This window comes from Alligator mississippiensis, chromosome 4 (genome assembly GCF_030867095.1).
Source record: "Alligator mississippiensis isolate rAllMis1 chromosome 4, rAllMis1, whole genome shotgun sequence".
NCBI lineage: Eukaryota > Metazoa > Chordata > Crocodylia > Alligatoridae > Alligator > Alligator mississippiensis.
In genome coordinates this window covers 165,955,489-165,978,388 of record NC_081827.1, presented here as the reverse complement: position 1 = coordinate 165,978,388, position 22,900 = coordinate 165,955,489, and the positions used below count along the sequence as shown (strand labels likewise).

General features: G+C 52.5%; 1 protein-coding gene across 3 annotated transcripts in view; it reads right to left on the bottom strand.

Moving 5' to 3' along the window:
• Positions 1–7,999: 7,999 nt before the first annotated feature.
• CACNB1 (calcium voltage-gated channel auxiliary subunit beta 1) overlaps positions 8,000–22,900 on the bottom strand; it is a 40,332-nt gene continuing 25,431 nt past the window's right edge. For 2 of the 3 annotated variants that reach the window (XM_006274984.4, XM_059726995.1), the window contains exons 7-14: positions 20,354–20,373; positions 19,891–19,971; positions 19,018–19,076; positions 17,898–18,007; positions 16,051–16,202; positions 14,197–14,292; positions 13,758–13,943; positions 8,000–11,916 (exon numbers count right to left, since the gene is read on the bottom strand). In XM_006274984.4, the coding sequence (XP_006275046.1) occupies positions 11,449–11,916; positions 13,758–13,943; positions 14,197–14,292; positions 16,051–16,202; positions 17,898–18,007; positions 19,018–19,076; positions 19,891–19,971; positions 20,354–20,373 (1,172 nt within the window). In that variant the 3' untranslated portion in view covers positions 8,000–11,448. Of the gene's footprint in view, positions 11,917–13,757; positions 13,944–14,196; positions 14,293–16,050; positions 16,203–17,897; positions 18,008–19,017; positions 19,077–19,890; positions 19,972–20,353; positions 20,374–22,624; positions 22,783–22,900 lie in introns of all 3 variants that reach the window. The other variant, XM_006274982.4, reaches the window with a different exon arrangement.

The window sequence follows — 22,900 nt, the reverse complement described above, 5'->3', positions numbered from 1 at the left end:
GAAGAAGTCCTTGAGCCCTTACTGTAGCAGGGCTATTTCTTGCCACTTGTCTCTCTTTTTTTTTTTTGGCTATGATTTATTAAAGGCTTTATTCAGAAGTAATCTGTGTATACATTTGTACCCTGAAATATATGCTGGTAGGAAAGGATGGACAGATCTGTGCAAAAAAAAAAAAAAAAAGTTGCGGCCAGTGCTGCATGCTTGCAGAGGCATGATTTGTTCCGTGTAGGTGTTGCATTCATAGGACAGACAGCCATACAGCAACGCACATGGAGACCCTGATCCTGGCCACACTTGAGCAGGTGCTAAACTTCACCACTCTCGATTCTATGGGGAGACCTACAGTTGGAAAGTCTAGCACATGCTCATGTGTGGGCCGGATCGGGGCCCTGTGCCTCCACACTTTTATATACCAGGGTGCATAAAACATCCATGCTTTTCATGTGGCCTCTTCTGCGAGTGCAGAACTTAGTGGGCATTTCTTTTTGTGTGTGTGGCTGTATGCCTCTGGTGGGGGGCAGAGGCAGACAGATGGATAGTCCCTGGTATGAAAGCATGGAGGCACATGGCCCTGATCTGGCCCATGCATGATATTATTTATTCTTTATTAATTTAATTATTAATGCCTGCTCCTCTAGGGAAAAAACAGTGGCCCTATATGAAATACCAGACCCTGGTACAAGAGAAGGAGTTTTTGCTCAATATGTACCTCACCAGTGATTGCAGACACAAAGTGGCCAGACTCCTCAACCTGAGTGAAAGGCAAGTCAAAATCTGGTTTCAGAACTGCAGGATGAAAATGAACAAGGAACAGGGCAAAGAGTGAACCCCAGCAAAGCCCCAAAGGGGAACATGTGCTTTATGTGCAGACCCTCTACTTCACCCATAGGCTGGGCACCCATGAACTGGTGCAAGGCAGGGTCCCTTGGTCTGTGTCATGAACCTGGTGAGTGATAAGAAGGTAAGTGCTTTGCAGCATATCGGACCTGGTAGCTGGTTTCAGGGCATTACCTGCTGCTTCAATGTGTGTGGTGGGGGGCATTCCCCTGGTAGCCAGATTCCCATCAGTCTTGTCATCATCACACTGATGGGCTGGACTAAGCTTTGCTCCCTCAGGAGCTAAGTCTCCAGCAGGTCCTGGTGGAGGCAGTTCTGTGAGTTAAACTGCAATGTTTGTCAACCTGTGGGTTGAGACCCAAAAGGGGGTCACAAGAATATATGAAAGCGTCTCAAACAAACTTTAAAAATGGGTTCTCCTTTAAAGGAGAGACACATGGTAAACTGTGGCTTTTCCTTTGCAGGCTGGTGCAGTTGCAGCCTGAAAGGGGCTGCTTGGGGCCCCCCATGTCCCCCTAGCGCCCCCCCATACACTGGGGGTAGGGCTCGGGCCTGGGGGCAGGGGCAATGGTTTAGGAGTTGGGGGCACTGGGTGGAGACTGGTCATTGATGTTTACAAATGGGTCCTGGTACAGAGAAGGTTGAGAACCACTGAGTTAGAGGTGAGCAGGGCTCTCTCCCTGATGGTTGGAAATCCCGTGAGCTCATTGCTTTGTAAGGGCTTAGGGAGGTGGCCAACCCCTGACGTAGTAGGACGTAAACAGGAAGAGCCCTTTGTGCTGACTGAGAGCTTGGCTTTCCACTGACTCACGGCTCTTGGGTGAGATGCGTGCAGTGGAAGCCGAGAGCCTGCAATTATAACCTGTGCACCAAACCAAGAGTCAGCTGGAATAGGTTCACAGATGTCACACTGCCCCTCCCAGCAGGGATCTCAAAGCACTTGATGCAGGTTGATAGGCTGAAATCCTAGTCTGTGCTTGAAGCTAGGGTGTCCTGGTGCTGCACAGAGATTAGTGGAAAAATAAATGAAAACAGAAGCCAACAGAGATCTATGAATAAACCACTGCCTGGAACTTTTTCCAGATGCTAGAAGCAGTAAACCATGGGTTGTCAATTGGGGGTATGGGAGAAGGCCCTAGGGGGGTATGCTTGGTTGGGTGGGGAAAAAGAGCTGCCACGCACCACCCCGCACTGCTGCACAGGTGCTGCCAGCCGAGCTGGACACGGAGCAGGAGAAGCTCACATGCGGTGGCTGCCGCTGCTCCGTGTTTAGCGCCCCCCACTCTGTGTCCGGCCGCTGGGCATACACCGCTCCACGTCCAGCTGCCAGGGGTATATTGATCCAAAAAGGTTGAAAATTCCTGTAGTAAGCAGTTGGAGGAGTTTGCGCTTGTGTGGAGGACAGCTGCAAGCAAGCAGCATGCCCAAAGTCAGTGGGACATCTGGGAATGGCACCCAGGAGTCCAGGGTCCTTGTCACCTTGTATCGGGATTTTTTATGATTAACTCCTTGTCTCGTGCCCAAAGGACTTGAATGTTCCCTGCTTACGCATGCTACGGAAGTGGTTATGCCATAAGTAATTAGTTAACTAACAATCTACCCACTAATAAGGGAAGGAATGGCCAGTGAATATCAGCTGCATAGGCCTGGGGTAGAGCGCCTGGGGCTGGTAAGAGCTGCTAGGTATGCAGAGGTCACGTGGATCTTTTGCCACAGGTCTGGCCTGGAATCCATCCCTTGCCTTTTGTCTGTGCTACAGCATCCCAGCTTTGCCCTATGTTGCTTAAAATTTCTGTTATTGGCAGTGAAGAGCAGCTTTCCCACTTGGGTTATGGTTTTTCTGAGGCTGCGGACAGTCTAAGATGGCAGCTCTGAGAAGTGGGAACTGCCATTTTCATCTCAAGACCTTACCTCTGGGCCCTAAAACATATAAATCCAGTAGTGTCTATGCTCATAAATATTTTTGGCATGTAGCCATGGTGCTTTGTTAAGAGAGAAAAAAATAAAGCTATAAAACTACAACCCCCATGGTTCCCTTTGCCGGCCTGTTTTCCTTTCCCTGCTGGCTGGGACTAGACATCCATGTGACATCTGAGAACAAGACTGTTGACAGCACAGAAAATGCTGACTGGGTGGAAAAATGATTTGTTTCCATCCCTTGGGAGGAAGAGTTTTAGAGCAAGGGTTTTGCGGCCTGTGTGGTGTTGCAATACAGGAACTTGGTTCAGTTTTTTACTTTCCAGTGCTGTAATAGCTGCAGCTTCCGCTGTGTGCTCACTGATGTGAGGGAAACTTAGCCTCTAAAACCACCAGAGGCTAAGCTGCTACTTTGCCAATGAGGGTTTTGAAAGAAGTGACAGCATGAGGGACCTTGAACTTGCCTGCATAAGCATCTAACAAAATGATGACTGAGTAGGGGATTTCAGGTAGTAAAGGCCATAGTACACAGCAAGGGCAGATCCAGGAGGGTGCAGTGGTATAATTGCACCCTCTTTACTTGCTTCACCCAAATTTTAAAATTCAACCCTGTCTTGGAGCGGCAGCAGCATTTCTATTCAGGCAGTGCTGATGGAGTCTCTTGGCTTCTTGCCTCGTTATCTACCTGATTCCTGCTAATTCCTCTCTGCTCCATAGGTGTTAACAACCCTCTCTCCTTTTTAATGGCCTTGATGTTCCACTATTCATACTATCCTTTCTTCTGTAATTTAGCTGCTCCTTAGCCATTGCTGGTAATGTCTTTCTCATTTCACAGCCCTATAGTATTAGACTGCTTTTAGCTCTAGCTAAAAACCTTAATTCAGGTATGGTAATATTAACTCGGGTGTAGAAGTATCTGACACGGAAGTATTGGAGGCATTGTGAAGACACTCAAAAAGACTAGATTTTGTTTTACAAATCTGACTAACAGATGTACATTTAGTTGTAATGAGTAATGACTATAGAACTAATGAAGCAATATCTTTGACTATTTTGACCATTTTTGCTTGGTTTGTTGTGGGTTTTCTTAAGCTTAATATATAATCTGGCAAAGCAGTGCACATTCCTATAGTTATTGGTTTTTGCTCTGATGTTAAATGGAATAATATAGAGCTAGGTCCTTAGCACATTAGTAAAGCTGCTATTTTTCTTTTTAACTGGAGAAAATATGTAGTGTGTTATATGTGACGATGCACCACACCATCTGCACTCCCCTTTTCACAATCCTAGATCCGCCCATTACACCCAGTAAGAGGTTCTACTGACTGGATGCTGGTGCTAGAAACATTAAAATTGGGAATGGGGCTCAAATGTTTATAAGTGAGAGGAATTAGTCATCTGGACATGGTAGTTTCTCCAAGCCTTGCAACCTTCAGATCAGCTGTGGATGCCTTGCTCCAACTACAAGTTGCTGAGACAGCCATGGGGGTAGCAGTCTCTCATAGTTTCATAGTAGCTAGGGTCAGGAGGGACCTGACCAGATCATCTAGCCTGACCCCCTGCCACAGGCAGGAATGAATGCTGGGTTCACAAGACGCCAGACAGGTGATCATCCAACCTCCTCTTGAATTTGCCCAAGGTAGGGGCAAGGACCACTTCCCTGGGAAGTTGGTTCCAGATTTTGGCCACCCTAACTGTAAAATATTGGCTTCTGATCTCTAACCTAAGCCTATTCTCCATCAGCTTATTACCATTGTTCCTCATCACCCCAGGTGGTGCTGGAGAGAAAAGGGCTCTACCTATTTGCTGTTGATCCCCCCTGATGAGTTTGTAGGCAGCCACCAGATCCCCCCCTCAGCCTCCTCTTGCTGAGGCTGAACAGGTTCAGGTCCTTCAGTCTCTCCTCGTAGGGCCTGTCCTGCTGCCCTCTCACCAAGCGGGTGGCCCTCCTCTGAACCCTTTCCAGGCTGGCCACATCCCTTTTGAAGTGCGGCGCCCAGTACTGGACGCAGTACTCCAACTGCAGCCTGACCAAAGTCGCATAGAGGGGGAGTATCACCTCTCTGGAGCGGCTTAAGATGCACCTTTGGATGCATGACAAGGTATGGCTGGTGTTGCTGGCTGCGGTCTGGCATTGGCGGGAATCTCCGCATGCTGTTTTATTAATTTGCCTTTCTGCAAACTAGCCTGTTTTTAAATACTGTGTTTTCCCACATGCACCAGGCACAGGAATATAATATACACCTTATTTTTGAAAGGAAGAATGAAGAAGAAAATATTTTTCCAGAGTTATGACTGCATAGAGCAGGGAAACATCCTAGTCTTCAGCTAACTCACCCTTTATTTCCTGCTCAACTAACACTGAAACCGTAGCTACTGCAGAAGTCTCATCTCCATGGGTGGGTCTGTGATTACAGTCTCCAAGGCTATAGAACAGGAGAAGCAAGACTAGGAACAGCTAGACAGCAAGACTACCCTAAGAAAGTTTAGCTTGATGGGTGGAACATCAAGACCATTAAAGATGAGAGAGAGTTGTTAATACCTCTGAAGTGAAGAACAATGAGCCAATAAATCAATTGATTCCCTCAGCTGCCTGAATAGTAATGCAACAGCTGCTACACTGTGGAACAGGAAGCAAAGCAGGGATTTGTCTATCTAAGTCAAAGTCAGTTTCCCTGTTTAAACCGTGCACACCAATTTTGTGGCGTGGGGGTGCGCGTGCAATTTTTGGGAAAAACATGTATGTGAGAAAATATCTTCCTTGTTTCATGTGTATTGGTTATAGCCATGTTGGTCTAAGGACATAGGTGGACAAGGTTCTTTGGGTAAATATGGTTACTTTTATTAAACCAACTAAATAGTTTAGCTGGGCTAATAAAAGATATCACATTTATGCAAAGAACCTTGTCTGCCTGTGAGAAAATATGGCACTTGGACTTATAGCCTGCAAGTGAGGATATACAGCTCCAAGGCATCCTGGTGATGGCTTCCGGATAGAGGCTCAAGCTGGTGGTAATCCAACCTTTCCCAGAAAGTTTCCCTAAGTAGAGGAACCTGGTCCTTTCCCTACTAACAGCACTTGGCACAAAGGTTACACTTCTAATGGTAAAATGGGGACAAGGGATGTGTCAGGATTGGAACTGGTTTTTACATGAGCTGTAGCAAGGTCAGCAGTAATAATGACACCTAGTTCTTCTGCAGTTTTTCACATCAATTTCATTGTCCTTATTCTGCAGCAAGGGAAAGCAAAGTTCAGAGGAAAAGTCACATGGCAGAGCAGTGACAGAGCTGGGAACAGGATCCAGGCCTCAGCTCCATCTCTGTTTCAAAGGGGTGAACATATGAACTTGGAGCCCTGGTACATCACTTGTAAAACAGACATCAGCCACTGCCCATGAGGAGTGCCATCATTCACATGGGTTGTTCCCCCAACCTCCTGATGGGATGCCCTGTGCTTTTTGGCAGGGGTGGGGGAGGAAGGGGGGCTGTTGTCACAGGCAGCCACCACATGCTGCCCCAGAGGCAGCTGCGTTCCAGCAGCAAAGCATGAAGTTTGCAATTCCAGAATATATGTTTGAGACCCGGGAATCTGTGGGGAGCCTGATTGGAAAACAGGCCTGACACATGACAGCCAGCAGGTGACAGTATCACAGCGCCTGCCTGAGTTAACCTCCTCCTCTCCAGGGAGAGGACACAAGGGGTACAGGCCTCCCAGGGGACTCAGCGCCTCATTTAGCCACATGTTCAAATTCTAAGCACAAGTGTGCTGTACTGCTTGCCTGGACAGTCCCATTTCACTCTGAGAAGGGGAGAGAGATGTTGTGCAATTAACAGATTAAAAGGGAGATTGAATTTAGTCACTAACCTCATTGTGAGCCCTTTAAATCAGGAGGGGTCGAACACAGGGCCTGTGGGCTGGATCTGGCCTGTGGATCTCAGATCAAGCCCACATGTGATATATGGAATGAGTCTGGCATGTGGGTTGGACCTGTGCCTTGGCAAGGCACTACTTGTGGCACAGGGGATTGGTTCAGGGTGTGAACTGTGGATTGGGTCATGCTGGAGCCAGGGCACAAAGCTCTCTGATGGGGCTGTGCCACACATACCCTGTGCCAGCTCCTTGTGCCACAAGCACTTGGTCCAGCCTGTGAGTCTAGTGCAGTGCATGCCAGCCCCACGCTGGAGCTTGCGCTGCCTGTGGCGTGTAGGCTGGACCTGATGCCACAAGCACTGTATGGCCCATTGCACAGGGGGCCAGAATGGAGTGGCCGCAGTACCCCACTGGACTGGCCCTGCTCACTGGCTCTGGCAAAGCTCAATCTGGCCCACAGACTGGTTCAGAGACCCTCATCTAGCCTACTGGTTCCAATGTGTTTGTCACCCCCTGGTTTAAATATCCCAACCAGGGGGCAAGAGCTGGGATCAATTATAGGCTGTGTGCAACTGGCTAGGTCAGTGGTACAGGCTGTTTTCCATGCCCTGGCTGGACAGGAGTGCACAGAGACTCCTGGAAATCTGCTGACTCCACTGCTGAACCATGTGTGCAAATCAACTCCTCACCCTCCCAACATGGGTACAAAAGAACACAGTGACCAGCACAGAAGACTTTCTCTCCTAGGTCTCAAAGCCAGCATGCTCATCTCCATCTTGGAGACAAAGAACCTGAGGCACAGGGGACAGAAGCGACTTGTACAAACTCACATACTAAATATGTGACATAGCTGAAAACAAAAACCCAGGAGTCCTGACTCTGTTCTCACCACTAGACCATCATTCCCTGGAGATGGGCATAGAACCCAGGCACCCTGTTGCTCCATACCCTGTAGAGCGTGAGAATGACATTGGGGCACAGTGATCCCTTTCTCCTGGAAGGTAGTTTTCTTAGTTTCTTTCTGAAAGCATAATCATTGACCTGGCTTAACAATGGCCATGATTCTAGGTCAGACCCATGTCCCCGCTGGGCTGGCTGAGGGCACTGACATGTGACAAGTGAGCAGGACAGTGACCTCTTCTACAAGTTTCCACAGTTGCACAGCAGGGACAACAGAGGTTTCCCAAGATCAGAAGCGGATCAGGGCAAGACGCAGAAGGGAGCCAGCCTCTCATGCATTGATTTACAGAGAACCAACCCCAAATAGACTGTACTGGAGAGAGGCAAGATGTGACCATGGAAAAAGCACCAAACCCCTACCCCGACCATGAAACACATGGGGCCAGTAATCACACACCCCTCGTGGAGCCGCTGTCAGAGTTCTCAGTGAAATATTTATTACAAAGAATCAAGCAAATGGGATAATATTTCCCCCCTTCCCTCAACAAACAATAATAAATAAATAAAATACACTTCTTTTAAATAGTTTGTTAAATGACGGAAATACAGGACATCTCTTTCCTTTAAAGTTGCTTTGCAAAAAGGCTAGGGCTGTATTGAAGACACCTTTCCAGCCCTCCCCCACCCCGCTGCCCCCCTGCTGGCTGAAAGCAGACTTGGCCATGGGCATGTCCTAGACCCTGCCTTGCTGAGGGGGATTCTCTACTCCTTGGCCTGGCAGCAGGAGGGCCCGTGGCAGTTGTGAGGTGTGGGGCAGCAGCATAGAGACAGCCGTGACACGTGGTGGTTACAACACATTGAGGTGGCTGGAGCTTGCAGGTTTCAAAGCACTTAACAGAGGGGTGCTCGTTAGCCCTGGGGTTCACGGACGGGGAGGACGAGGCACACACACAGGGAGAGTGACCTGACTCCACAATAGAGGTGGGTGTAGAAATCTGGCATCGCCATCCCGTTGTAGCAGCTAAGTTGCGTGGCTGGAACCCATCAAGCAGCCTCCATGAAGAAGACAGCCACTACCACCCCTTCTCCCCACCCAGGACAGAGCGGCACTAGTCTAGAAAGGCCCCTCGCTCTTGTCAAAGGCAGTAGCTCCTGAGTTCCCCTGGGGAAGCTCCTAGCAGTACCTGAGAGCAGGGGCTGTCTCGGCCCCCACTGAAACCAGATGCAAAGCTTAACACCCTGTCAGGGAGAGCAAGGTGAGGCAGGGCCCCTGGCTATAAAGCCACCGCTCAAGGCCAGGTGAGCAGGGAGGTGCCAGCCCCTGCAGAGGGTATGGGTACAGACAGACAAAACCCAGAGACTTCACAGTGAAGGAGGGGGAGCAGCTGAGACCACCTCCAGCCCATTCCCAAGGGGCACGGAGATGGACGGACACACGCTGGCACACATGGACGCAGGTATTGCATGAATGGGCAGCAAATGACCGAATGCTCGTCGGTCAGAGAGGCACTGCCCAGAAACTGCAGCCAGAAGGGGGCGGGGAGACAAGGGGAAGGGCACTGGGCAGCCTCACCCATTTTAGGTTGGCCAAAGACAGGTTTTGGCAGAATGTAAGGGATGCAGCTCTGCCTGGAAGGTCACAGGTCAGGCACAGCTTCTCTGGGCTCAATCCAGCCAGATTCCTCATGCTCAAGACCAGGGGTGGGTGAAAGGGGCAGAGTCCCAGCTGGTGGGGAGGGGAAAGGTCTGGAGGGTTCTGGGCAGATATTACAGGCCCAGAGAGAGGAGATGACTGGGGGGGGGGCTGAAGGTTTTGGCCAAGTAAAAATCCCACCCCTCCACCTGAGGCCCATAAACAAAGGGGCTGGGTACTTTGGTTGTTGCCCCTAGCATGGCACAAGGTGACACGGCAGGCCAGGACTGAGGAAGCTGTTAGTACACAAACCACTCACGTTAGACACCCCTGTCCCTCCAGCTCAGTGTAGAAATGATCTCCCCTCCCCCTCACCCACTCAGGGGCATTTCAGGTGCCTATGCATATGCAGTGAGGCTGCTCCAACATGCTGTAATTACAACGTGTAGTTACAGCGCATTGGAGCAGACTTGATTAATCAAGTCTGCCAGAGAGTGGTAATTGGTGAGCTCCAGCAGACTGCAGTTGGTCAAGTATGTCAGCGTCCCTGCACTAAAAAATGGTGGCGGGGGCAATTTAACTGAAGCTCGTTCGACAAGCTTTAGTTAAAGTGCCCCTGCTGCCATTTTTCAGCACAGGGACACTGACACATGTGACTCTGGGTGTTTTAATTAGAGCAGCTCTTGGAGCTTTTGGAGCTGCTCTAATTAAAGCATGTTCCCCCTGAGCACAGTGTATAAACACCCTTCTGGAAGAGCCCGTCCCCCCCACTAAAAGGTGCCATAGACCATTTTGCAAAAATAGCCTGTTCTGCCAGAAACTGTCTCCCTGCCTTCATTTCGGTCCAAGCTCCTCAAATGGAAGCACCCTGCAAAGCACCTGCAGTCTGATGACAGCAGCTCTGTGAAGGGGAAAACCAAACAGGCCGTGCCCCAGGGAGAGGGTAGCCCAGGCCAGAGATGCCATCACAGGGCACCTCCTCTCCTTAGGCAGTAGGCAGGACCACTGGTGAGGATGACTGCTCCCAGCAAGGGGGATTGCTTTGATGTCACATGGGACTGGGATGTCCTGGAACTGCCCCGACATGCTCGGCAGAGTCCCTTCAGCCCACCAGAAGAATGCCCAGCCTATGGCATCACACACAAGCATCCCCCCACCATGCTTTGAGTCAGCACGGTGCAGATCAACTAGGAGTCCAATTAGATCCAAACAGGTTAGCCCCCTTCATTCCCTCAATACCCCGGCCTGGGGCATGCCCACAGCAGTATACACCACACACGCATGCAGGCTGGAGTGCAGGCATCCCCACCCCCAAATCTGTTGTGGTTTAGCACGTAAAATAAATCCATGGGGGGCTGGAGGCTGAGGCACTGGAGAATCGAGACAGGTCAAGCCATGATGGGAGGCAGGCTATGGCACCGTTGCTGGGGTTACAGCTGTCTGTACGGACAAAGGGCTAGACATAATCGTAGGCACTGGACAGAAGAGGAGATTCCTCATTGCTGGGCAGAGACTGACTCCCCACAGCTATCAGAACTCTCTAAAGAAACCAGGGGTAGCGCCACAGCTCCCCTCTTCAGCTGGGTTGTCAAGAGCACCATGGAAATACGATGGGATGGGGCAAGGATGCAAATTGGGGAGAAGCTGAGTCCGGGGTGGGGAAGAGGAAGATGGAGGAAGACCGCCCCCTAGACAGCCCCAGAAGTGATTAGTTACAGACCAGGGTTGAACATGCTTTCCTTCCCCAGGGAGTGGGGACAGACAGTGCCCAGCTCTAGGCTTCCCACCCACTGGGGCAGGACCATGGCAGGCAGCAGGGGAGCTGGCTGGATCCATTTGGTCACTTACTCCCTTTGGGGGCAGGGATGGCCCGAGGCAACAGTGGACGCCAGGGTGCCCCTCCTCTCTGGGTACCCAGGGGACCCACAGAGCCAAGGAGGGGCTTAAGGTGGAGGTGAATATTCACAATCTTATAGGAAGTGAGAGGGGCCCCAGGAGTGTTGGCAGGGGCCCCCTCTGGGTGCTGAGTTGGGGGGGCCTGTGTCACCATTGGCAAAAGGGTCCCCATGGCACTGCTGGCAAGAGAGCCCCATATGGGGTGGGGGGGGAGGCAGGGAAGCCCTCATCCAAGCTGGATGGGGGCACCATATAATCTGAGGCCAGCCCTGGTTAAGGAGGCAAGGGCCACCCCAACCCAAAACAACCAAAGTAGGGAAGCCCCATAGTCGGGGGGGGGGAGGGGAAGATTCCCGCACAACATCCCTCTCCTGCTGAGGCAGATGCCCCGGCTCTAGCGGATGTACACGTCCCGCCCCCAGGCCTCCATGTCATTCTTGTTCATGCCCATGGCCTCCTCCTCGTTCTGGCAGTAGTGGTCTCGCCCCTTGCCCCGAGGTTGCCGGTTGTGGTTCTCCCGATCTGGCTCATCCTCATCCCAGGAGCTCTGGTGCAGGTGGAGGTGGTGGCGGCCCAGCCCTCGGTGGTAGGCACCAGGGGTGCTGCGTGGCTCAGCTTCGGGCTCCTCATAGGGGTCCGTCTCCATGTCCATGCAGGAATCGCCCGGCTCTGTGTAGGCCGAGTCACGGCTGCCCTGGGTCTCTGAGTCGAAGGTGTCCTGGCGTGATAGGCCACGGTTGACTAGGCGAGCATGGAGCTGGCCTGGACGCCCCTGGCTGCGGGTGGCCGGCTCTCCTGGGTAGTCATGAAGGCTAGCACGCTCCCCCTCACGCGTCTGCTCCCCATGCACTAGGTAGGGGCCCTGGTTAGGAGAAGCAGCAGCACACCATGCAAATGGGAGAAGATAAGACAGGGTTAGTCTGCCCCCCAGGGGCCACTGGTGGCCACTTAGTACAGTTAATACACACACATCATCAGCAAAGCACTGCATCTGGGATCAGTGCACATGCACTTCTGGCCTGCCGAGACCTGGTGTGCAATCCCAACGCAAGTGAAATGAAGTTGCCGAGTCTTAGCCCAGCTCCATGCTTGAATACAAACCCATCCAAGGGAACAAACCTGTATTACAGATTCATCAACAGGGTTTTCTCAGGTGGAGTTGGAAGCTGGAACAGGGGCTGCAGGCTAGGCCTGAGGGGTGGCAGAACAGCTACGTGGGTAGGGTAGGGAGGCTTAGGCTGGAAAGGGCTAGGGGTGGGAAGCCAAGATTAAGAGGTACCAGCAGAAGTGCAAGAGTGAACTTGCCCTGGTGGCACAAAGCCAGGGCTGAGAGATCTGCTGGAAGTCAAAGAGAGTTAGCAATGCACGACATCATCCCTACCACAGCCCGGGCAAGTCAGGGCATGGCGCCAGTGAAAGCAGGATCCCCACAGGAGTCTGCCCAGTTGGAGACCCTCTGTTACTACACAGAAACCCACTCAACCAGCAGCAGCCTGAGAAGGTCAGGAGCAAACACAAAGGCAAGTAATGCCAGATCCCAGTCCTGCTTGGAGACCCCCGGCCCTGCCCCTGGGTGATACAGTGCAATGGCACAGAAGCCTGTGGAGACCAAGGTTAGCTGGTTTGGGGCAGGAGCCAGGATATCCAGGAAGGGGCAAAGATGGGCTCTTCCAAATGGGATGATCTGTTGGGTTTCACAGCACCAGAATGACTCGGAGTATCTAAGCTACTAGCCAGGCCACAAGTGAGCCTGGACTACATCTCAATTCCTAAGGGTGAGCCTTCCCCTGGAGATATGCTAGCACAGATTTCAGAAGGTGCCTGTTTCCAGTAGATGAAGGATACTCTTGGTTGGGCAGGAGCTGGAAGAAAGGATCCAAGCCCCTTGCCAGAGGGGTCTTTGTACTAGTGGCAAAGGCAATGCACCGAACTCCTGGACAAGGGCATGTCTGACCCCTGCCTAACAGCTGTACCTGGGCTTCACCCCAGGCCTGGCTGTTGACAGCACTCTTTGACATGGGTAGGAAGTCACTCCTTGCCCCAGCCTTCCTGACTGTCCTGCAGTGCAAAGCCTCATGTTGGGCAATTACCCAGGTTTACACCTAGTCTGGGAAAGGGGCCTTCCCAGAATGCACTTCTCCAAAGGCACAAAACAGGTCATCAGAGCCCAGCACTCCATGACTCCTGTGGGACTTGGCCCAGCTCTCCAAGCAGAGGGGAGGCAGCCTTTACACCAAAGCAGGGGGTGGGGCGTCAGCATGGCACCTCCTAGAAAGAGCTCGGCTCCTGGGTGCATGGTTGCAACTCTTGGGTGGCGCTGGGGGGGAAGATTCCTTGTTCTCCCCAGGGGGTGACACTGCTCCCAGGTCCTGAGCCTTAGAGCTACTGCTGGGCAGCCCCCATTTGGCTCAGATGATGCTCTGAAGAGCCCCTTCCACTGGCAGGGCACCGAGGGCAGCAGGGCCAGAGGGAAGCAGTTTCCACAGGCACTTGCAGGGGTGCATTCAGAGGGTGGGGATCAGCTGGGGTTTCCAAAGTACATTTCCTTCTCCGTGTTCACTGAAGGCACTGCCTCCTCCTCTTCCACTCTTAAAGCTACAGTGCATGCTCCTCCACCTTGGGCTGGGCCCTTGGCCCCAGCTCCGGGCTACCCTTCCCGCCCCAGAAGCCCAGGTTGCGCTTGAGGGAGGTCAGCACCTGTACCTGGAGGTTGGAGACAGGGGCGGGACTGGCAGCTAGGGCAGCAGTAGCCATGGTGCGGTTCAGGAGGGGATTGGGTGGGTTGCTGCTGGGTGGATGCGTGGCCTTCCAATAGGCTTCCAGGTACTCAGACAGGTGCTCACAGGCATCTTCCAATTGGTTCTCATCCAGGATGATGTCAAACATTTCCTGCAATGAGAAACAAAGAGATAGGGAGGGGCAGGGCATGGGGAAGCCAGCTGGAGGTGATGGGCAGGGCTGGAGGCAGAGCCACAGCTAAACTGGAGGTGATGGGGTGGGGCCAGGGGCGGAGCCATGGCCCAGTTTGGGGGGTGTGGGGTAGCAGGGGTGGCCGATCAGAGGCAGGTACTCAGTTGAGCTGAGGGAGTGGGGCCTCACCAACCAAGGTGAGGGCTCAGGTGGTCAGAGTCCAGGTACTCACCGGAGGGCACTGTGCCAGTTTGTCTGATGCCACCATCTGCACATTCAGGTGTTTGGCCTGGGACTTTCCCCGGGACTTGACCAGTCTCTGGAGCACCTGTGGTGGGAGAAGGAAGAACACTGGGGAAGGGACGAGGAGATACCAGGCTTCTGAGGAGATGCTGCCTTGCCTGCCCCTTCTCTCCTTGGGGGCTGTTGCTCTGTGGAGGGGCTGAGTCTGGATCTCGGGCAGGAAAACTGTTTCATCCTTTTGCGATCCCCACCTGGGGCTCTTCTGCCCTGTCAGTACACTCACTCCTAACCTGCAACCCACGCTATCCCAGCCCTTGGCTCCCACAGGCACAGCTCTGCTTTGTCCCTCAGCCCTGCCACACAGCCGCTCTGGCTGTTTGAGTCTTAAGCTACTCTCTTATATTTAAAAAACAATGCTGCAATGAGGAGGAACATCACCTGGAGGACAAGGCTGAAAGTCTCCAACTCATCACACCACTGATTTAAATACAGACAGGGCTATTTCATGAAGCCAAATGCTTCAGCACAGTCCCACCCCCCATCACTTCCTGGGACATACAGGAAGGCTCAGCAGTGGATCTCCTCTTTGCTATCCCCTGGCTCCCTGGCACAGTCTGATCCAGGCAGCAAACACCTGTGTACTCCGCTTATGTACATACCCAAGAGGTACATAATTCACACAATAGCAAGCCCCCTTTGTTGTCTTCTGCTGACATGGTCACACACACCAGTTATCTGTATGTCAGATTAAGTGCAGTGGTGCTGGAACTATGGCTTGCGAGCCACAAATGGCCCTCAAACACTGTGTAAACAGCCTGTCACCAGAATGAGTTCACTAGTATGTCAGCATTGGCTCTACTTTTTCATGGCTCAGAAGCCCAGGGGGTAAATGCTGCCTCTCATCTCCTTTTCTTTGCCACTGAATTCAGTCAGGATGGAGGAAAGAAGTGAACGATGGTGGCATTCATCCTCTGGGCTCCAGAGCTGTGCAAAATCAGTGGCTCCAGATAAGGCCCATGCTGATAAGGTATTGAGCTCAGAAAGCTCACTGTGCATGGGCCACACAGCCAAAGTGGGTGTGGGTGTGCCCACAGCCCTTGGCCCATTTCTGATTTTAACGCTACACGCATAGCAGCTTTCATCCTTACTGCCCGTTTTGTAACTTAAACTTAACTGTACTCGGATTATCTACCCACTTCAGTGATGCTCAGTGAGGATGCTGCAGCACTTTGGTGTGCCGTGACAGCCTCTTAAGGATGCTGTGCAATATTAACAGTGTTAGGTGTGCAAAAACCTATGCACAGTTCACAAGATAAGCCCAGAGATTTCAAATACGAATCTACTGTGTGGAAACCATTTGGACCTGCTGTGGCCTTCCTGAGTTCTTTGCAACAGAAGAGCTGATCTATTATTGTTTCATAGGCACAAACCAAGTGAAAGTGAAGAGCTGGCATTTTCCAAGGGTTGCCTTGAGTCTAAGAGGTTGAGAACCAGTGACCCACTCACTGTAACTGAGACTGACAGCTTTGTAACTAATTGGAGTGCCTTTAACTGTGTCAGGCACAATGAAGAAAAAGCCCAGTCCAAGAACTGTCAACAGAATCCTTGAACTGGATGGCAACTTATCAGTGTCAAAGCTGCTCATACCACACGGGTGAAGACAATTCTCATTACCTGCACAGCAGCTGTGGGTGCTGATATTAGCAGCTCCAAAACTGACTAACTCTTAATTTTCAAGGCTTCTTATCATCAGTTTGGGGGCTGCAAGTGCATATTCCAATGGCACTGTGCACTGAGTCCTGGGCCTCACGGCTCCATGCCCCACAGGGAGGAGCACACCCACCTTAGGGGAGGTGATCTTGATGTACACAATGATGGGGGCCAGTGAGGTCTTGGCTAGCTGGGCTGGGTGGTTGATGGTGTCCGCATCAAGAGCCACAAGCTGCAGGGTCCGGGCCAGTTCGAAAATGCGCTCAATCTCACTCTGCACCTCAGCTGTCAGAGCAGAGACACAGTGAGAAGCTTGGAAGTGGGCCAGGGGGAGCAGGACAAAGGTTGGGGAGAGTATGGAGAGGTGGAGGAAACAGGTACAATGCGTGTGTAGGGGGGAGCAATTTGGAAGAGCCAGGTAAGATAACGGATTGGGGCAGGAACCATGGGGAGGGCATGGGGAGAGATGGAGGAGCACAGTTGTAGGGGCTGGTCATGGAGCCAGGGACTGGGGGCTGTGTACCCCAAAGGCAAAGACAGTGGTGTCGCCTAGATACAGAGGGAGATACCTGGGTTTCCATGCAGCAGCATCATCTCCCTCTCCTGGCTGGAGAGACGTGGCTCCTGTGTCACCATTGCTGGGAATAGTCCCACCACAGCCAAGATGCTGCACCAGCTCTGCCACAGGCTGGGCAGTAGGGGAGGCCTGGAGAACCCAGACCTGACCTGTGTTCATTGGGTATCCCTGGGCAGGGGAAGTGCACTTCTGTATAGAGCAGGAGATGGGGAGGAACCACAGCAGGGGACAAACCAAAACCCAGACCCTGGGGCATCTGGACCTGGGTTGAGCATATTGGGCTCGTCTCTAATCCTAGAGCTTCAGATCAGTCCTGGCCTTCAAGACCAGAAGGACCACAGGGAAGGGACAGCTGCCTTCCAGCACCGAGGCTCTGGGCCACATGGAAGGAGCAAGACTCCGGCTGTGGCTGCCCTGAGTTTGTGGGGTACTGAGTGCCAGCAGCTATGTGCTCTGAGGAGATCCCAGAAGAGAAGGAGAAAGGAGTAGGTTGAGATCTCACTCTCCAGTGGCTAGGGAAGTGGGTATTACCCATCAGTCCCTGCCATGCCGTGGCTGGCAATGGCTCCCATACAGGGTTAGAGTGCTGTGCCCGAGAGATTAAGGCTACATACCCAAGACATCTGTATCAGGAGCAGGGAAGGAAGGAAGCCACGCGGAGGGGAGGAAAAAAAATAAAAGGAAAAATAAAGAAAAGAAAGGGAGGGGGGAAAAAGAGGAGTGAATTGAATGGACTGTCAGCAGCAAAGACGGTCCCAGGCATCGGAGCAGCAGACTCCTGCCCCCGCCCAGCCAGGCTCGCGGGAGCAGCAGGTCAGCAAGTCATATTAGTCACCCCCTCTGCACGGCAGCAAAAATGGCATCGTTTTCCATGAGGCACACAACCCCCACCTCTTCCCAGCTCTCCTGGAAGGGGGGCAGTCCAGGCATATCACATCCCAGTGTGCACTGGGGGGAGCCTGCCCTGGTGTTGCCAAGCATCCCAGCATGCCTGGGGGGATGAGCAATGCCAAGGAAGTGGCATCTCTAGGTCAGTCCCTCTTTCAGCCTAGCACAAGCAGGCAAGAGCACAGCTGGAAGGCCTGGCCTAGGGCCAGGGGTGGGCAAAGAGGAGCATGCGTGAGGAGTTCCTTGCCAACAGGGCATGAGGTGGGGGGCATGCCCCAAGGCACTGTGGGAATTCCAGGGGTGGGCAAAGGGGGAAGCAGGCAGCTCCCAACTGATACAGATCAGAGGCAGGCAGGCTTTGAAGGTTTAAGCCCTCAAAGCAATGCCAGTGGCCAAGCAACTCAGGTTAATGCTACACCATCCTCCAAAATAACCATGCAGGGGGGAGGTGAGTAGGAAGGGTTAGATCCATGGCTCTTCCCTCCCCATCCTCCTGGGAGTCACCCCTGTCTTACCCAGGCTGGAGCGCGTGCTGGAGCGTTCGATGATGGTGTGTTTGCTGGGGTTATTCAGCACAGAGCGCTTGGCCAGGGAGATGTCGGCTGTCACCCGCGTGATGGAGATCCTGGGAGGCACATGGAGGGGGGTGAAGGGGTGTGTGTAGGAGAGAGGGATGGGAGTGTGAAAGGGAGAGACAGAAAGAGAGCGGATGGGTGGTCAGCAATTGTCCCCAACAGCTGGGACCCTTGCTTAGAGGTTGTATAAGGTGACCCTATAGTAGCCCAGAGCTGGGGGTGCAAATCCCAGTCACATATAAAGGGAACTCTCTTTCCAGTCCTCCCCTTGCACATCTGCACTGCTTCCTGCTGCCTGTTTCATATATGAAAGGCAGCAAGAGAACAGGATTCCTGGAGTGCCTATACACATGCTCTGGGGTTGGGGTGGGGCATGTTTTAATTAAAGCAGGTCTCAGGAGCCACTCTAATTAAAATACCACAGCATCTCATGTATTCAGTGCCCTGCATTTCAAAATGGCAGTGGGGGCTCCATTTTGAGTGAGCTGCCTCCTCATTACTGTGCTTCAGGTTCCCCACCTGCAAAATGAGTTTCAGGATACTGCCAGGGGGGTTCCACTCCTCCCTGCAGTATGCCCATGAGGCCTTCAGTTGGAAAGGGTGAGGGACAGGGAAGAGTTGTCTCTGCTTGGAAGGTGGCATCCTATTTCCGGCTGGGGGAAGAGCATGTGACCCACTGCACTGGGTTCTCATTTTATTGTCTCTCAGGGAGCCTGTCACCATGGTTGTTGTTAAACATGGATTTAAGTGAACCAGTAGTCTCTAGATGTCCAGGGGAGCAGAATTGGGTCCAGCTGTGCCCAAAGGTTTGAGAACTGGAGCCCAACCTCCAGTAGGACAGGAGGGAGCAGCCAGAAGGTGCACCACCTCCAGCCCCTACTCCGCCAGAGTGTTCTCCAGTCCTGATTCTGAGTGTGACTCGGGAGAAAGAAGGCGTGATAGACAGGGTTAACATCCCCATCCCATTTGCATGCCCCCAACACCCAGTTTCTAAGCATGAGAGCCACAGACCCAACCAATGCTCTCATGGCTTATGCTGTCTGCCTGAGATGTCCCTCACCTGCCATCAAAGCGATGCTTCAGGAAGTCAAAAAGAGCTTTCTGCATCATGTCTGTCACCTGGGGAGAGAGCGACACAGTGGAGCTGGGCACCCTGGACCAGAGTGGGGATTCATGACACTAGCGTGTGGGTGGGTGGGTCTGGGGAGTGTGTGTGTGTGTGTGTGTGTGTGTGTGGGGGGGGTGTAAGGGTGGGGGGGGTGTGTACATGTGTGCGAGAGAGAAAGATAAGTTGAATATGCATGTGAGAAATAGTGTATGGGAGGTCAAATAGTGCACACATGTGTGTGCAGTCAAGTATAGGGTGTGTGTGTGTACATGTGTGTGTAGTTAGACATGCACGAATACCTGTAGTCAGGCATTTACATGCATGGGTATAGTGTGTATGAAGGGGATTTTACAGGTAAATGGGCATAGGGAGGAAAATCAGTTAGGCACACACTATGTACACATGTGTGTGAACCGGGAGGGCAGATGCCACTGGCTCACCAGGCACAATCCCCACCCTGGATAAAGCTGAAAGCACAGGGAGCTCTTCCCAATATGACTTCCTGCCCCATGGAAGAGGCTACTTGGACAGCAAGGCAGAGTGGGGAGCACTAGAGGAGTTGCGGGGAGATGGACACGTGCTGAAGGGGACAGGAGTGAAGGTTCTGGGAGAGCAGTTGCTGTGTGAGAGGGGTTGAGTGTGCAGGTGGAGAATGGATAGTCAAGAAATGGAGGGGAAGAGATGGCTGAGCAGACAGATGGACAGACAAGCTGTGGGGAGGGGAGTATGCAGCACATACTGGTCATATTCAGGGTCACCTGCTCTGCAGGAAGTTGAAGGAAATTCTGCACCTCCCATCCCCAGCACCTGCTCCTGACTCCTCACCTCGTACCCCTTCAAAGACGGCCCCACAAGTATGATTGGCCGCATGGAGGGTACCACATCATAGGGAGGCACGTGCTCCGCCTGTGAAGAGATGCAGTGGGTAAGAGGTTACACAGCTTCGTGGGGGGTGGTGGGGTTGCAGGCCCTGGCGTCTCTGGGACAGGGATAGGAACTGCGGTCCGAGAGGATGGGTTGAACCTTCCTAGGGGTACCTGGGTGTGGCCTGCCCTTCCCATGCTGCCAGCCCTGTGGCTTGGGAGCCAGGTGGCCATACCAGAAGCCACATTTAAGGCAACACAGTCTGACTCAGGGGCCACACCAACATGACTAACAACAGAGGCAGAGATGGAGGGAGGAGCACCCCCCCCACCCCCCCGGCGCCCGCCATTATGGGCACCTCTCCCACCCAGTATTTCAGGATGCTCTGGCTGGAAGGGAGCTCAAGTAAAGCCATGGTACTCACCGACTTCTGCTTCTGCTTGGCTATGTCCAGTGATCGCCATTAATGTGCGGGGGGGGAAGGGGGGTGGTGGGGGGAGAGGAAGGGCAGACGAGAGAGATAAACAAGGCATGCGTGTTACTGACAGATTGCTCCAGCAGAAGCAAAGAGGCAGTGGGGACAGGCAGGGGAGGGCAGGAAGGGCTGCTGGAACTTGGCTCAGGCAGCAAGGTGGGGGACTCTAGAGGGAAAGGGGGTTAATTCAGCTTTCCCCCACAGTGGGGGTGGCTGAGGGCCAGGTGCATGTCCCCCAGCACTGCTCAGCTCCCACCACCCCACTCCAGCCCTGCTTTCTCTTGTATTTTGCACTTGCCTCCTGCTTCACATAAGATTTTTTCATCCCGTTGGGGACAGCAGATGTACCCCTCTGCCCTAGCCTCTCTTCTGCATGCCATCTTGGTCCCTGGGAATGCCTTCCACGGCATCAAGAGGACTCTTGTCCCTGCCTATGAGAGCCTCCTGGCAATACAGAGCTCCTCTATGCAGCCCCCATCCTACCTTGGCATCAGCATCCTCCCCTGGCTGTTACCCCTGCAGCCTCTCCCCACTTGCCCTACCCTGAATAACCCCTCCTCTGTAAAACCCCGGGGAGGAATGCCCTAAAAGAGACTGCTGCACCCCTCTACTCACTTGCCTCAATGTAACCCCAGAGGCAGTGGGGTAGCTGCCTGCAAACCCCATACCTGGCTGCTCCTGCAGGCCTCTGGTACCCCACAGGGTCCACACCTCCCCAGCATCTAACCCAGGATGGATGGAATGTTCCATTCCCATGTTTCACAGTGTGAGGGCCTTAGTGGAACATTCCATTCTCATGCTTTTAACAGGGTGGTGGACACAGCTGGGAGAACTGGGGAAAAAAACATTGGCAAATACTAAATTCACCCAAGAACTAGTGTTTCAGAGTGGGGAGGAGGACAAAACTATCCATAAATAAATTTGGCAAATGGTTACAACTAAAAATAATAGGTCGGGGGAGAACCCTAAAGCCTCTGAATCAAGTGTTGTAAGAGGAATTGCCTGATTTTGGAAATGCCAAAATGCTCTTCTGAAGCATTTTGGGGAAAGCACTGCCATTTTCCAGCTTGAAACGGCACTGGCATTTAAAATTGCACCTGCATTTCCAAAAAAATAAAGGGGGAAGCGAGAAAAAGGTTATAAAACAGGGGTCGACAACATTTTTGGACAGAGTGCCAGCTTCAACTTGTAAGATGTTGGCATGCCAGGGACGGACACTGGGGGAGTTGCAAATGGCCCAATCGTCATCGTGGCAATTCAGCCCTGGTCCCTTCTCCCCCTCCAACCCAAGGCACACGTGGCACCTGCGCGGGGGGTTGCCTACCCATTATAAAAGGTTAAACAGCTCCAAAGCAAAACCGTTCTGTTGTCTTTTGGGTCAAACACTTTTAGGCTGACCCAAAACACAACTTTCCAATTTGTTGAAACGCTGGATCCATTTCCATGTTGGATTGGGTGGAATGAATCGGTTTGATCCAATTTTGGGGATCACCCACTAGATCCCCCAAATTGATCGCTGGTGAACCAAAATACCCCAGGAATGTTCCACTCTCATGTTTCACAGGGGGGTATCATGGAGGGGGGCAATGGTCCGTGCTTCATGTTGCTCCCCCTTCAAAACCACTGGAATGTACCTTTCCCATGTTTCATGGGAAGGGGCTGTGCTGGAACATTCCATTCCCATGCTTCACACAGGGGGGTGGGGGAGGGGTTGACTGCCAGAATGCTCTTAATTCATGCTTTAAGTGTGTGATCACTGGAACATACCATTCACGTGCGTCAGAAGTGTGTGCATTGGTGCACTGGGAGGGCAGCATAGAGGTAGCTGGACCTGTCTGGGCCATGTTGGAGGTGGGGATTCCTGGCACACATCAGGTACATGGGTGACCCTGCCTTGGCCCTCATGAGCACCTCCACTTGGGCAAGGGATGCTGGTGCTCCTCAGGTGATTCTCCTGCCCGATAGCATGCTTTATGGCACTTCATGTGGCCAGGACCCACAACCCAGTTCACAGCTGAATGATGACAAGACCAGATCCAAGCTGTGCCTGTCCCCGTCCTCATCCCCACACCTCCTTCGACAAACCCAGATCTCTCAAAGAGGGGCATCCGGCCTCACACTCAGGGCAAATGACGGGTGTTAAAGGCAGGGGGGAGCACAGGTGCAGCAGGCGGGTGCAGAGCCCCAGCAGGGAGCATGCCCTGAACCAGGCTCCTTTACCTTCTTAAAGAAGGGGATGCGCTTGACGTTGGAGGGGGGTGTGGTGACACTGCTAACGCTAGTCTTAGGGGAGCGGTGGTTCTCCAGGCCTTCGGCCTCCTCATCTTCTAAGTCAAGGGCATCAGGGTCATAAGCTAAGTTAGTCATGTCCAGAGTACCTAGGGAGGGGCATGGGGAAGGGGAGAAAAAAAGAAAAGAAAAGAAAGGAGGGAGCAAAGGAAAATGAGTAGAAACAGAAAACGAGAAATGGCTAAAAAGATCAAAAGAAAGAAAACA